At 41.4% G+C, this 16250-nt stretch overlaps 1 protein-coding gene across 1 annotated transcript in view; it reads left to right on the top strand.

The window, feature by feature from the left end:
• Nucleotides 1-16250, top strand: part of HYDIN (HYDIN axonemal central pair apparatus protein) — a 2950008-nt gene that overhangs the window by 909839 nt on the left and 2023919 nt on the right. The window contains exon 22 of the mRNA XM_086945295.1: nucleotides 8494-8637. Within this exon, the coding sequence (XP_086801421.1) occupies nucleotides 8494-8637 (144 nt within the window). The remainder of the gene's footprint in view (nucleotides 1-8493; nucleotides 8638-16250) is intronic.

The following is a 16250-nucleotide window of genomic DNA, read 5'->3' as shown; positions in this document are numbered from 1 at the left end:
AAACCTTGTGATTATTCTGGGCAAGGAAAGAAAGCAGGGCAAGACTACTCTCTTCACATTGTTCCTGCGTGTCTGCTGCAAGTAAAATGTCATCAACATATTGAATAAGAGCCACTCCAGACTGTAAATCGAAAGAATCAAGCTGTCTTTTTAAAGCCTGGCTATAAATGCTAGGGCTTTCAGTGTAACCTTGAGGAACTCGACAAAATCTATACGATTTATTATTTAATGTGAAACCAAACAGATATCGGCTATCAGGATGGATGGGGATCGAAAAGAAAGCATTTTTCAAATCAATGACAGTGAAGGTAGTGGTTGTGGGCGGAATCAAAGTAAGTAGGGTGGTAATATCAGACACCACTGGGTATTGAGGCACTACTATCTTATTAATTTCTCTCAAATCAATAATGAAACGATAGATTTTAGTATCTGTATCTTTCTTTAAAATCGGAAGAATAGGGCTGTTACAGACATTATAGGGGACTTCTTCTACCACGCCTGCAATAATCAAGTCATGTACAATATGCATCAAAGCAATTTCACCTTCCCTGGAAATTTTATACTGCGGTACACGAGGCAAAGACGCCCCCTCCTTAATAGTGATACGTATGGGAGGAATAATCATCTGTCCCACATCTGTATCTGAAGTAGCCCATAACGTTTTTGTAAGAGAGGCTAACGCCTTGGTCTCTTGCATGAGGCACACTCTCATTACATCTGGATAATTCTCGTTCAAAATGACCCACACCCCTTCAGGAGCGCAACGTATAGTTGCTCGAAAATATTTAAGCATATCTATTCCCATGATATTATCTGGAGTGTTTGGTGACAACAAAAACGGACTTGGGGCAGTAAATTTATCAATGTGAATTGTAATGGGTGGTGACAATGGGCTAAGAGAGGGTGTTCCATCGAACCCTATTGATGTAATTATTTCGCCAGACAGGGGAGCCCTTGGAACCAAGTGTTTGGACAGAGCACTACGAGTAGCTCCTGTATCGACCAGAAACTGATCAGTAGAACCCAAAACATGCACTGATACATATGGACCCCTTTGATCTACTGGTACTTCAACCGATTCTACACCCCATCCTACGCAATCCTATGCATATACATAGTCCTGGGACTCTGTAAACTCACCCTCAGCTATCTGGTACTGATTTCGTCGATCAAAAGTATTATGATCATCCTGACCACGACTCCTCGCTTCAAACCTGCCAAGATCATTCGCTCCACCCCTCGATCCTGAATAATTATTCCGCGTCCTTCCACTTCCTCGACCAAGCTGATTACGCTGTTCTCGCAGCACCGGACAGTGTGAAGCCCAATGTCCAAACTGTTTACAGTATGCACACGGGTCCTCAGAAATGTCGGTACGAACGGAAGACGTACCATACGATTCACGCCTACCCCTATCATTCCCTCTCGTCTGGGTCGCATGAACCTGAGCCAACATCACCTTCGTCTTTACCTCCTTCGCTTTCTTATCACTACTTTCCTTAGCCTCCAATTCCTGTTGTTCATAATACTGAGCCATAGTCAATAAAGAAGCAGGGGTCGCTGTGGTCCAAGAACTTTCACCAGCCTTTAAACGTTTCGCAATCTCCGGCAGGAGATTAGCCACATATTTGTCAACGAACAAATGCCTGCCCGTGTCCTCTGTTAATAATTGCGCACTGTAGTCATGGAATGCTTCCTCAAAACGCGAAAAGAAGTCAGAAACAGATTCATCCTGTTTCTGTTTGCAAGAAGCTAACATAGTCCAATCAACCTTCTTAGGGGGAACAAGCGTTTTCAATTTATTCAAAATAGCCCCCGGGAGATCTAAAATTAATTGGCATGGCTTACACGCGGGCTTCCTATCTAAATCAGCTTGGGCTATTTCCTTCCAATCTGCACCTAAAATCGCTCGATCATCGAACTTACAAATCGCCCTCCACATATCAGGAGGCAATATTAACCCAAAGAAAAGATCAATATCAACTAAAGTCATAACACACGAAGAAATAGCCCCTTCCACTCCTTCATAAAAAGCTGCCGGGTTTTTACGAGGGTCAGGCAAAGCAGTCTTAAGTGCCATAACATCTGTTCTATTCCACTGCGTGTAAACCCAATTACATATAAAATAACCCTTCGCATTCACAGACGTCTTATCATCATCTGTACCTTGTCCTTTAGGGGGGACATATAAAGGTGCAGCTTCTCGCATAGGCATAATGTGAACTGTAGAACTCTTATCTGCTCCAAAGATAGGACACTCTTTGGAATTCTCCGTCGATCCAGACGCAGCCGAGTCTGATGCCTTTTTCGCCGCTCGTAATTGTAACGCCTCGTCCCGGAGATGGACCAACCATTGGAAAAACGAATCCGCATCTGTAAGAACAAAAATACCTTTACGCAAATTCTCACGACCAACTGATACATCTTTTGGTTTCAACTCAGATGAATATTTCCTAAACCGTTCTACAACTTCATCTCCAAAATGACTCAAGAAATACAACCGTTCTTTCTCGGACCACTTATGCATCTGGTCATCAATTTCTGAAATAGTTATAGTTTTAAGATTAAGTTTTCGAGCAAACCCACGCAATTCCGCAGCCCGATCAACACTTATCCTGGTACGACTATGCCCTTCATCATCTTCATCCGATCCCTCATGCGGAGCCGTAGGTGAAACGTACGGAGGCGGGCAACGGTCTAGCAATAAAAAATCATCAGGTTCATTAGTAAGGACAGGGTAAAGAGGACGTCGAATAGGAAATTGACCATTAATTTGCAAATTACGTTCTCGTTCCTCCCTCTCTTTCTTTTCCTACAACTCTTTCTCCTCCAGCTGTAAAGCTTTATCACGGGCAGCCTTTCGCTGCTCCTTGTCCGCCAAGGCTTGTTCATGCTTCATTCGTTCACCCACCTCTTTCTCCCACATACGTACACAATCAAACATATCCTGTCTAAACCTGCGCTGAAACAAACATTGCTCCACGTATTGAACCTTTCGTAAATCAAACGACCCATGTAGTGGCCATTGCAATTCACGATCTGTCTTGGTATATTTATGCCACAGCGTACTATACATAATAGGGGAAGGCCAAATGTAATATACATTTCGCGATTAGGTGTCCCTTCTGGGGGAGCTGGCTGAGATTCATTTAATCGATAATTGGTACCTTTTCCAAGACAGCACATTCCTCGAAGTGTGCTTAAAACAGGCATGTCAAAATATCACGAAAACGCGATATTACAAAAAATGGCACTTAATATACTTTACACATGGTGTGCCGTTCAAACAAATACAAAATCTGAGAAATATCTCCACACTGCCTGCCTATGTGAGGTGCACTCCACATATAACTCAAATCATAGAACAAAATGTTAGCTAACTCAAACAAGTCCAAGAAGCCACAGTAAGCGTCCGTAGACTATCTTACCAATCACAAGCTTACCAAATTCTCAAGTATCCAGGTTCCAGCTGCCAAGTTCTTTAATCGAATCAGCCAAACAGGTACTGTACGACAACCCAACCGATCAGGATCTCAGTCGAGGACCGGCACCACCTGGAAGGTCAGATCAGAAGGAAAGGAAGAAAACACCGTGGGTGCCAAGACTCGGGTCACTCAGTGGCAGCGTACGCGTCCATGGCGAATTTCCAATCCTTCGTCACGACCTCTCCTTCGGACATCCGAGTCGCCGAAGAGTCCCTTTGTGGTCGCCAATTTGTGGTATTGGGTTCTTCAGACCTACATACTCTGCAAAAACTCCATGACACCATAACACAGAAGTTGGCACGGAAACTGGAAATGCAAAAGACAAGTTTATTAAGACCCCATGGGGTGGTGGTACATTCCTACAGCACCCTTCGGCAATGCAAGAAGTATCACACCGAACATCGGTGCAAGACCTCTTTTATACAGTGTTACAGTAATAAAAAGAGTGGGTGGAACACATTTGCTCAGTTTAGGTACATATAAGGACATTTTTGGAACACAGCCAGATTATGGGAGGAGTTTTAACACCACTGGTCAGTTTGGGGAACATTCCTAAACGATGACTGTCCACTAATACAGAGGGTTTGACTGCGCATGTGCTAGCTTGACCAGTACTAAAAATAGCCTGTTGCTGGGCAAGTTAGATGGTCATTGGTACAGAGAGAGGACAAAAGGGCATGCTGACCACGAGGCAGCACGTTCATGTAAAATGGACGCCAGTAATTCAAAATGGCCTCTGAACAACGTGGTCAAGATAAGGAGAAATTCGTGTAGCTGAGCTGAACGCTAACCCGATAATCGTCAAATTACGACAATGCATTGCTATATTTTTATAATTACTGTCATGTTAATTGTAAAATGCAAACTAAAACCCAATAAACAAATTTAAACAAAAACTTAACCCAACAAAAGGGAGTGAAGAAGAGATGAGTTTGAATTCAAAGACAACTTTGAACATTCAATGACCTCACAACAATAGACAATGAGTAGCACATTCATGAACATAATTATGGTGTAACGATAAGTCTGTAAAGACAAAACAAAATAAATCAAGTTTAGTAATATCTAGAAGAACATATTGTGATAGAAATATAGATATAACATATAAAACCTGTATACATCTCTACAACAAGGAAGAACAGCATGTAACTTAAACAAGTAACATATGAAAAATTTAGAATTCAGTTACTGTCGTTTCCCATATCATCCCGTTTCTAAAGCTGAATAAAGTCTTGGAGTTGAGCCAGAGATTCAGAGGTAGTAGTCTTATCCTTGTAAGTGACTTTAAATAGGCCTGGGTGAATTAGGTCAAATCTGGCATTTATAGCTAGTAAAGAAGGGTGCAAATCCAGAAATTCCTTCATTGTGTTTGCAGTGACTCTTGAGGCTTCTTACAAGAAGAAACTCTTGCGACCAGATCATAATATTTGTTTCCTTTGCTTAAATGCTGAAAAAACTTTCATGAAATCAGTGAAAAAAGAACAATGATGCCTCTAGGTCTGGAAGTTGAGCATGAAGTAGAAAGTTTAGGACCAAATCAATGAGATCTTTGAATAACGAGGGAGAAATTATCTGATAGACAAACAGTTTTTGGTATATTAGATTTCAGAAATCTTATCAGGTCATCTCCCTCAATAGCTCACGGAATGCCATAAATTCTGAGATTGTTACATCTATTGGGATTTTCAAAGTCTTCTGTTCATCTTTTGAGAGATGCAATCTTCTTTATTCTCCATTTCATCAACTCTTATGATAGTATTCTGCGTATCACCAATTCTTTGCTCCAAATCCGAAACTCTAGACTCAAGTAGATCATCCTTCCTCTAGTCTATGAAGCATGGTATTAGCTTTCCATTACAAAGGGTTTCAAGTTTTTAAATCTCCTCCATTAGATTGTTTAAGGTGATTAGAAGTAGAGACTTGGTAGGTAGTGCAGGATTGTGTACTGCTTCTCTGTGAAAATTAGTTGCGGCAGATGACTGTCGCGGGTTTCAGGATGGAAGACATCAGACTGCTGCTTTCTTCCATGACACTACAAGTGATACTAATATGAGATTTATAGGAAGCTGCAGAGAACTTATCAGAGGGAAAATTGATCTATGATTCCATTTAGTTTTTCCCATGAGAACACATGAGCATTGAAATTGGAATGAAGTTGAATTAGCCTTAGTCAATTCAGAATAGCAGGTAAAAAAGAAACAATGTATTATTTTGATGTATAAATAGTGCCTTGAATCAACCTTGTCACGAAAAAAATACTCAAACATTTATCCTTTCATTACATCTTACAAGATGACCATGTTCCTCTGACTGCATGCAATTACAGTCTTAGACGACTTAGTGGCCAGTGACTCTCAAAGTAAGTTTTCATTCAAGGCGCAAAATAAACAGAAGCGGGTTCAGGACCCTTCAATAATGTTCTTTCTTTGAAATATTTAAATAAAACTGCACTTGCTACAAAAAATAAATTGGAGCTTGCTGTTCTGTTGATGATTGGTACAAGATGTTTATATAAATAACTGCCACAATCATGCATTGGTTATGGGAGATAAGTCTCAAGTGTTAAAATGAAGAGCTGCACATTGCTGTCTTCAGGAAAATAACCTCACTGGGATTTTATAAGTCATATGAGTATATTGCGGAGGAAATAGCGCTACTGCTTCTGAGGAGGAATTCCAAGTTTAATGCCTGGCAACAGCCAAACAGGAGAAAAATGTGGTGCGCACTTTAGTCAGGACAAAACGGATTGGCTGAAGGGCCCAGGAAGTGATAAACTGAAAACTTGTTTTATTTTAAGTGCTGTTTGAGGATGGAATGAAGTCCAAAACACTTCCTGGGCACCTCAAAAGTACCAACGCCATTCCTGCCTGCTTGCATACAACGGGCAGGCCAGTCCTAATCTGTTCTTATTGACAAAAAGCAGGTCAGGGCACCAGGAGCGCAAGCCATGTTCTGGGTATCAGCAGCGCCCAAACCACGCTCTCCCATGGTTGCTTTATTTTAGAAGTGAAGCAAATCATACATCATTTTTGATGAAAATAACTGGTACCACATGTCGACTACATCACATTCAGTCCTTCTCACATGACCACATGACCTTAAGCCAGTCATTGATTTTTAAAATGGAAACATCAAATACATTTACAAGAAACTGATGCAGTAGCTTTCATTTTGTTTCTGAAATTCTGAACATTTATTGTGGAGACTTCCCTCTATCCCATTCTGACCCCCTCTCCATTAACTTTACTCAAAAGGTAAACTTTCTAATAAAAAGTGTGCATATATTTTTCAGCATGGCATTTTATGCAAATATGGAAGAAGCGGGATCTGGTGGATCATGTTTTGTCTGCGTGGTTCTCTTAGCAGAAATAAATTATCTCACTATGAGGAGAAAATACCTTGCATCCTTTGAGGACAAAATTGATGATTTTGCAAAGGTTGCGGATGGAAAAAATGTGATTTATACATTATTTGAAATATTAGTATAGCAAAATATATGTCCAGAATTATGGTTTACATACATTTTAGGTAGGCTAAATTAGAAGTGTTTAAGGAAAGGAAAGAACTTGGAGAGTGTGTGTTTATATACTTTGATTTGCAGGGGTTTACATCAGCCCCTTAATGGTTGAGCAATGCTTCTCTAGCTGCTTACTTTTCTTCCCCTTGGAGGAATGCTATGGTTTACACTTGAAATGCGTTTTTTCCTCAAATGCGTTAAAACTTGCAAGTCAACATCATTTTCCATCTCATTTCCTTGCCTTCTGTACCTCATTCTTTACTTCATCTTTATTCTCAATTCACCCTTGATGTTTTCCCTCTCTCAAATGTGTCCTCTTTCTCCAGCACTCAGACCCCTCGAATTGCTCCTCCCAATTTTCATCTTGATCTTTTTCACTACATTTTTCTCTCTTTGATACATTTCTTATATTTTTCTTTGCTCCAAACATTACTTTTTGCTTATTACTATTCACCCTTGTCTCCTTTCTGTCCCTACACACGTGTATTTATTTATGGAAGGAATTTGGACATAACTAGAACATAATACTTTGCAGCCACTTCCGAGCACTTGCAGGTATCCAACATATCTATAATCAGTGGTTCTTAGCTTTTTTACTTCTGTGTATACCCACTTAATAATTACTTGGATCTGGGAACCATAACTGAATCCTTACTGAAATCCGGGGACCCCAGAAATTCTTTACTGAAAACAGGGGACTCCTCCATTAGCAATTTCGATTATTTAAACTGCAAACCAATTCACAAAACTACAGAAATAAGTATTCATAAGATATACAAATGTGGAAATTATATTTAATTTATAAACAAATATGTAAAAAAATGGGAAGGTGGGAGCTTTTCTAAATTCAATTGAGGGCACACATTGCCCATAGTATATTCTGTTTGATGCATTTGCAAACTATCATGAATAAATATGAGGATACCAACTCAATTTTTAGCCTTCAGTTTCAAATTTCTTCATATTTATAGAACTTTTTAATTTTACATTTTGCTTCTTTATTTTTGTACACTTTATTAAGATTATTTAATTTTCTAAGCTGTCGCTGACCTCTCAGTTGGTGTTGGAGACCCCTAGGGTCCCCCGACCACAGGTATAAAATTGCTGATCCTTAATGGTTCAGACCAGGAAATCTAGCAGCTGGGAGATTCCTTTCAGTTCTCCTGGAAAGATTCTCGGAGATCTCTGATCTTGCCAGAAGGGACACCATTTCTGGGTTAAAGGGATTGGTTCAGTTTCTGCTTTGCTTTGCCTTTTAACAATTCTCGATGTATCTTTACCTCACATCCCTCTACCTTTCTTTCTACTCCGTCAACTTTGCTTTTTCAGCATCTGTTCTCTCACTTACTGTTGCTGTTTGTTATCCTGTCTAACTAGGTCACATCTGACTCCAGAAACATTGCTAGTTTTAATGTTAGCCACATGTTCCTATTTGACCTAAATTGTCTCCTTTGTCTTTAGTGTTCACACTTTTATTCTGTGATTCTTCAGCTACCAGGTCAGGAGTTAATTCCGAAGTATGAACCACTGATTTTGAAGAACATCTCCTCCCTGCCACTCAGTATTTTCCTGTCTCTAAAGGAACCTTTTTCAGTCTGCGACACAGAGAACCAAGTGATTCAGTCGGATGTCCAGGTAAACGTATATCTTGTGTAGAGTATGCCAAAATCTAACTGATATTTATTTATCTGTGCCCTGTCAACTGTAACAGTGCTAGCAAACAACCATGCCGCACGTCTTCTGTGAACTTGCTCAAAACGCAAATTAGGACAAACTAGAGAACTAGAACACTCTAATCATGGTGAGGCAGACTGAAAGGGCATATCTATTAAGCAAATCTTAATTGCTCGTTTTAGCAGGTAGGGATGGATCATAAAAATGACAGAATTGGCTGGTAAAGCAGCCCATGATGGCCAAAACCCGGACTGAGAATGAGTCAACATGAAGTTTAGAGTTAGGTTTAAAAGCAGGATAGAACAGACACATAGTATTGGGACAGTCATTAAAAGCAGCATGAAAAAGACTAGAGAATAAGAAGGGGAGAATGAAAGTTTGGGATAACCTAAAAAAACAGGCAAAGACCAGTTAACAGACACATGATTTGGAGAGGTACAGGTTTGAATACAATTTCGAAACAGACTGTGGCCCACTGTCTTTGCAGTGGCTGCAGACGCTCAACTAGCCCTTGCTACGGTGTACCAGTGTATTGATCTGCTTTTCACAAAAAGGACAGACCTTCAACACAATTCTCCCCTGGGCTGAGGTATAGCCAACACTTCCCCAAGGCAAGAAAAATGATCAATCCACACCAGTGGAATACACCTTTCACACAGCACCTCCTAAGGCGGGTAAACTTTCAACACCCCCAAAGGCTAGGTAAGAAAACAAAGTCAAATGTATGGGATATAACACATACAAATGTATTAGTATATTTCTCTAATAGGCCGAATACATTAATCATAGCAGACTCTCACATATCAAATGAATGATTGAAATACACAATCAAAAGGTAAATATATATGTAGAAATATAAATATAAATATATATATATAATGAATGGAAAAGCAATAGCAAAGAAAGAAAATAGTCAGCAAGTAAAAGATCAAAAACGTTAGTAGGAACACCTCACCAATTGGTATACATCATCTTGCCTCGCTTCGCTAAGGGGAAGTCTGGTCACTTAGCCAGGCCAAGAGCACGACTGAGACACCAAGTTCCCACTGTCTGCAGCGACACGTCTGCCCTATGGTGAACTTACACCAGGCCAGTGTAGGCTCCCCTTCTTAATACAAATTGAAACACAACGAAGCTTCTAGCAAGCCTCGCCTGATTGTTATCTTGAGAGCCCATACCAGTCTGCTCCAAGGCCACAGCATTGGTTGATCAGGCCTTTGCTATGGCTTTGAGACAGAGCATGTACATTCCTCTGATAAGAACCAGTTCTCTCTAGTCAGTTAAGTGTGAAAAACACGAGAAGAGCAAAACATGCCCTCCCCACTTTGCAGCATGAAAATGGAGTTAGTTAAGCGATGCACACAGAAAGGCCCAAAGCAAGATGGAATTGAAAAGCAGAAAACAGAATGACATTAGACCATGTCAAAGCCAATAGTAAGAACGCATAATTCTCATAATATAAATGTACTGTTCTACTCCGTGACAGCTTCCCCTAAAAGACAGCAAGATTACAGGATAGAAGAGTAGCAGACATAAGCAGGACCATTCTACATTAACGCTAGGATAATATAACACACTAAAATCAGTTAAAATGGTGGTGGTTGAGGGTCATCATAGGGTGTCAGACCACAAAAGTGGCTCATTTACTACAACCAGTTCCATGCATCACCCTTGTATGAAAATCTTGCCATGATGATGCAGGGAATGAGGTAGCTATGGCCTTGTCCACCAAACCTGTTACTAAATGGCCTTTCTAATTGGCTCGATCAATAAAAAATGCTGTTGAATGCGTGAGAGTGTGTCTCCTCTAATTGCTCAGAAGGAATGTCAAATAAGAGAATAGAAAATATGGTCAGAATAGGGTATTGAGTGTAAAATGGATGGAGACATTTCTGTCCCTGCAGTCTGATGAATCAGAATTCCAACAACCCCTCTCCCTGAAGAGAAGCCTATACAGTGATCAAAGCTTTATCATCATCATCAGTATCAGCAGCATCAAGCGTGAACCCAGAGAGTGCAGCAAGAAGTGAAAAGGTCTTCTGCTATGTACAGAATATCAGGAACTTCACCCACATCCAGAAAATCCCATTCCGCCTTCATTTTCAGAACAAACAGAAGATGCAAATCTTCTAGCTGCACATCGCCATATGTAACCATGCCATAGACAGATAGATGACATGGTGGATTAATAAGTATTCTGGAATGGGCCCCACCATGATGTTGAAATGTAGGGGGAAGTGGTAAAATGTGACGAACCAGTCTCAAATGCAGTAACCTTTCAAGTAATGCATACAGTAAACAAAACTGCTTAGCGCTCTCTGGAGATCCCTCCTAGGTCACTGAGGATGGGAGGGGGGAGGGGTTACCCCTGGAACCTATACAACACAGAAAAAAAACATTAGCACAATTACAAGGGCTGTGGCAGTTGTATCCCTGCAATCTTGGGGAGGTTCTTTTGTCCCTAGACACTCTACAGGGAGTAAGCGTAAGGTAGGACTAGAGGCCTGCAGGGTAACAGAGCACAATTGCAGTTTAATGCCTGGGTGAATCCTCAAAGTGTACAAAATACCCTGGTTGCAATGCTGTTTGGACGTTTGGCAAACTTGCTGAACTCTCTTGAGTTCTATCCCTGGGTATGAGTTTTGTCTGTGTCATATATCTTTTAATACAAGTTCCCTATTGTATTTAACCTCATCCATGCTGGTGACGAACTCAGCTCGTCGTGGAGTACAGTTAAGCTGTACTCATGACGAGCTGAGCTCGTCACGGCCGTTGGAACGTTCGCACGCGGCGGTAAATACCCCGCTGTGCTGAACGTTCTAAAAACGGGTGCGGCCGTGACGAGCTCAGCTCATCATGAGGGCAGCTCTGCTGTGCCTCATGACGAGCTCAGCTCGTCACCAGCATGGGTGTGCTGCGCACGCCCCCCACCCCCGCACAGCGGGGGGGAAACACCCCGCAGCAAAGGGGTTAATGGGTTTTGCTGAGATGTTGTATTATATTTTATTTAAAATCACTGTCTTAAGTTTGTTTTCTTAAGTTGTGTGGTTGCCTTGATGCCATATTTGATGGTTCTTAGTTTGCAGTGCATTATAAATAACAAAACAAACACACTTCTCTTCATTCCATCCATAGGGCCACTGCTAGACAAGGCAGTCAATTCCCATGAAATATGGTCTCTCAAATAAATGTCCACCAACCACGTCACAGAGCAGCCTCCCCTCTTGATGAAGTGTTCTGCTTATGTCAGAATCCACCTGGCATAGGGTTCCATTTAGCATTCGGAACCCAGCCAAATTTACAGGTGCATTTCCTTTGTGTGTGAGGCCAATCCTAAATGTATTCCCCTCTAAGATGTAGGCTGCGGGTGAATATCTTGCCTATACAGGTGTCTTAATCTTAAATAATAGCAATCTTGCGCTACATGTGAAAAACCAGCCAGCACTCCTATAGGGACATTTTTTGTAGCTGGTGGCCTGCTGGTTTGGCGGAGGATGTCCTCCCTCCCCTCATCCCCTTCCTCAGAGGACCACTGCGTGCCATATTGAGAGCTTTACACCTTCCTGTAAAAGAATTTCATTGCTAAAGGTGACTCCGCTTTTGTAATGGAAATACCTTCAGTACAATAAATGCAAGGAGTGCTGCCATGTTGTTTCAACCTATTGCATTTATTTTGCGGTTTCCCAAAACGTCCAGCGAAATAGTCCTGATGCATAGAAAGTTTTCCTCCTCTGTGATGTTAAATTTGCTGCATGGGTCATCTCTCTTACATGGTGGACTTCTTCAAAGGCAGGATCCCTTTGGCTGACGGGTGGCGCCTTTGATTGTCTGGCAGCTGTCTGTTAGCACTTCCATATCCTATGAATGTGGCGTGGAAACAGTGAGTTTAAGATAACAGGGTAACTAATCCACATTAAGCCACTAGAAAACTGTTTCTCTTGCAATATGCCATTTATTATTGCAAACCAAGATAATGTAAATAATAAATCATAGTGGCAGTAGTCACTCTGTAGTTCTAGTTAGGATTCCCAGGTATAGGAATTCCTCAGATTTTTCCTCCTTAATAACTTTGCACCTGTTTGATGTATCATCACAGAACTTCTCAGACCTATAGCTTTTTCTACATTGGTGGAGGAAGGAAAGCTTAACATTGATTAGTCAAGTAGTACAAAGATAAAAGGGGGTGTCAAAACACTTTTTCCCCATCATTGTATTTTCCATACACATTTGTATCAGAGGTAGCGCAAAAACGACTGAATAGCATACCCTGAAATTTTAACAAAGAAAGGGAGGTCTCCTTTTGAATCCAATCAGGGACAAGGAGTAGTAGATGGAAGAAATATCAGTGAGTCCCTAGCTAAACATTAAATTAGGAGTAAAGGACGTACACTAAATAAGGAGGAAAGTTCTCATAGCTCTTAAGTACACACCATTACCACATGCATATTGAATCACATGAAAAGATACACAGAGATAAAAACAATTACAAAATATGTATAGAAAAATTGTACAATTTATTAAGGGAGTCATACAATCATAAAACAATTTTCTTTTAACCGAAACGCTGCGTCGACAACTTTTGTAACAAATATATGTTTTTAAATATTTCTCATATTGATTGAAACAATTGTTAACTGTTTTCTTATGGCACTAAAAGGTTTTTAAAAGAAAATTGTTTTATGATTGTATGGCTCCCTTAATAAATTGTACAATTTTTATATACATATTTTGTAATTGTTTTTATCTCTGTGTATCTTTTCATGTGATTCAATATGCATGTGGTAATGGTGTGTACTTAAGAGCTATGAGAACTTTCCTCCTTATTTAGTGTACGTCCTTTTCTCCTAATTTAATGGTTAGATAGGGACTCACTGATATTTCTTCCATACCCTGAAATTTGGCAGGATTATACATTATGGTGTGCAGATGATCGTTTTGGGTATTGCAGGTAAGTATTTTTCGGTTATTATGCATTTCAACTTAGTGATATCTGTTGTCGCTGTAGTTTCATGAAATTACGTGATATTTTGCAAAACTACAGAAGTACATAGCGATGACGAGGCATTATGACATAATGCCATGACCTAGCAATGACACAGCATTATGTGATTGGCTAACGAATGCCTTTACAAAAGTTAAAGGCAATCATGTTGTATCTGATAGAGACATCTAGCCGCAGATTCTTCAACTTTGAATTCTCTCCAGGCACCAGACTGGATCCGGATGTTTTTCAGCAGCAGTACCTTTGGACTTTGGTAGTGGGCATTGCGCAACTCGGTATCGACGTCGTCCACGCATACGCTGCCACTGGAGTCTATATAAGACGCCTTCCAACGAGCTGAGATCTGTTTATTCCTTTGTGCGCTTCAATGCGGATTTGGAGAAGTGGTTACCTTTGACCTTTTTTTGGCCAACTTTGACGTTTTTCATCAAAATAAACAGTATGCCTTTTTTCATGTCCTTGCGTTTTAAGGCTTGTCGGTCCTATAGTCAGCAGATGTCAGCCCCGGACCCCCATTCGATTTGCATGTGGTGTCTGGGGGAGCACCATGATTCTACAGTGTGTGACTCCTGTCAACTATTTCAGCCGAAGGCGCTCAAGGAGAGGTGGGTGAAGCTTCTTGCAGCATGGTTGACAGTCTTCCAAGACGTCTCATCGGCCTCAGTCTCCTTCGCACGTCAGAGACCGCCCGCAGGGCTGCTCCAGGGGCTATTCCTGTGGACGTTGTTCTCAGTCCACCTCCCACTGTAAGTCACGGCGCAAGTAATCAAAGCCACGTCATTCCCCATCTTCACCTGTAGAGTTGGGAAGAGAGTCTACATTGCACCTCCCCACATCTCCTGGAGACGGGGCAACTCTGTCTCAGATCAGGGAATATTATTTTGCCCTTCGTAAGGTTTTTGGGCCTGCACCTCTGTCTTGAGCGCTATTGGGCCCCAAGGAGGCACATGAGGCCGGGACTAGGACGACCTCGCTGGTTCATCCTCTACGTCAGTCTGGATTTTGAATGCCATACTCTATCTGTGCAGGTGAACAGCCCTTCGAGGTTACCACCCTCGGCACCTGACTCCGAGCACCCGAGGTTGTCTGTGCTTGATTGATCAATGCCGATGACACCACTGCTTGACGCCTCACTACTTTCCGTCTCCGACAACAATGACGGTGCCGCTCAACACCGTATGGTTTTGATTATGATGCTGATGGAACCGGCGGGTTCAGACGTTGATCCTGGGCCATGTGAAGATCTTTGTGAGGTTGTACATTCTTCCCACACTGACCCACCCCATGTGGGACACGTACGAGTATCTGTGCATATTACACATTAAAATAACATAACATAACACATTAGTTGGGTTTTTGAGTTGGGTGATTTAAGTGGTTTTGAGACTTCTCCAGCCTTGGCTCTTCTGTTCCCCCCTGGATTGGCTTCAAAACCGAGCTTCTCATTGGCCGAGATGCTCAAATGAGTTAGTGAAGTTTTAGAGATGTCACTTCCTTCTGTGTCTGTAATTACTGACTCATTAATTGACATTCTGCACCACGGTCAATCTGGAGATGAGTCAGTGTTTCCTTGTAGGGAAGCTCTATTTGACATCTTGTTGGGGTCCTGGCTAGACCCGTTGCGGGTCCCCCTGTCTCATAAAGCATCCTACTCATCATAGCCTTGTGGTTCAGGCCACTTTGACTTCCCAAAATATTGATCCTGTTCTGCCTACCCCTCTAGACAGGGAGGCTAAAAGACTGGAATCTAGTGGCAGACACATTTTCGCCTCCACAAGTTCGGCTGTAAGATCCATTAATACTTCATATGTCCTTGCCTGTTTCACCCATGCATTGTGGGATTCTCTGGCAAGCCTACTACCATCCCTTCCAGAGAAGGGCCAAGCTTACTCCCTTTCTCCGTGTTGGGCGATAGTCAGAAAACGTATTATTTGTTGTGGTATGGATACCACTGATTCTGTTGCTAGAGCTATGGCCTCTTCTGTGGCGCTCGATTAGCGTGCTTTGTTGCGCACTTCTGGGTTCCCAGAGATAGTTCAACAAACATTGGTAGACATGCCGTTTGATGGCACTCATCTATTTGGCGCACAGGCGGATTCAGCTCTGCAGCATTTCCGCAACAGCTGAGGTGGGACAAAATCATAGTTCTGTTTTTTCTTCCATCTGCCTTTATCTTTTTCCACTGTTCAGTTGCACAGGAGGGAAAATTGGTCTTTATTTCGTAAACATTATGATCATTTTATGGCACTATCAATGGTGTTTATTTCACTTATGGTGAAACCCGAGTGTGGTGTTCCTGCTTTCTGCAGGTATTCTTATTATTTTAACACAGTCAAGGACAGGTTGTTTAGTTCGGGAACTCTGCGTGAGTTTAACACCCATTGTATAGTTTTTTTCTCTTTCTCTGATGATGGGTTCCATGCTCGAGATCTTTTTCTTATGGTAAGGGAAATTATCTATGTTACCTGCTCCTTCGGGGCATTTTTCATTATGCTTATGAGCATCCTTCTATACCTTTTTGTATCCCTTATAGGGAGCTTTTACTTAACACTTTTAAGGAAGTTTCTATATT

Source organism: Lissotriton vulgaris, chromosome 12 (genome assembly GCF_964263255.1).
Source record: "Lissotriton vulgaris chromosome 12, aLisVul1.2, whole genome shotgun sequence".
Taxonomy (NCBI): domain Eukaryota; kingdom Metazoa; phylum Chordata; class Amphibia; order Caudata; family Salamandridae; genus Lissotriton; species Lissotriton vulgaris.
This window is presented reverse-complemented; position numbering and strand designations above follow the sequence as displayed.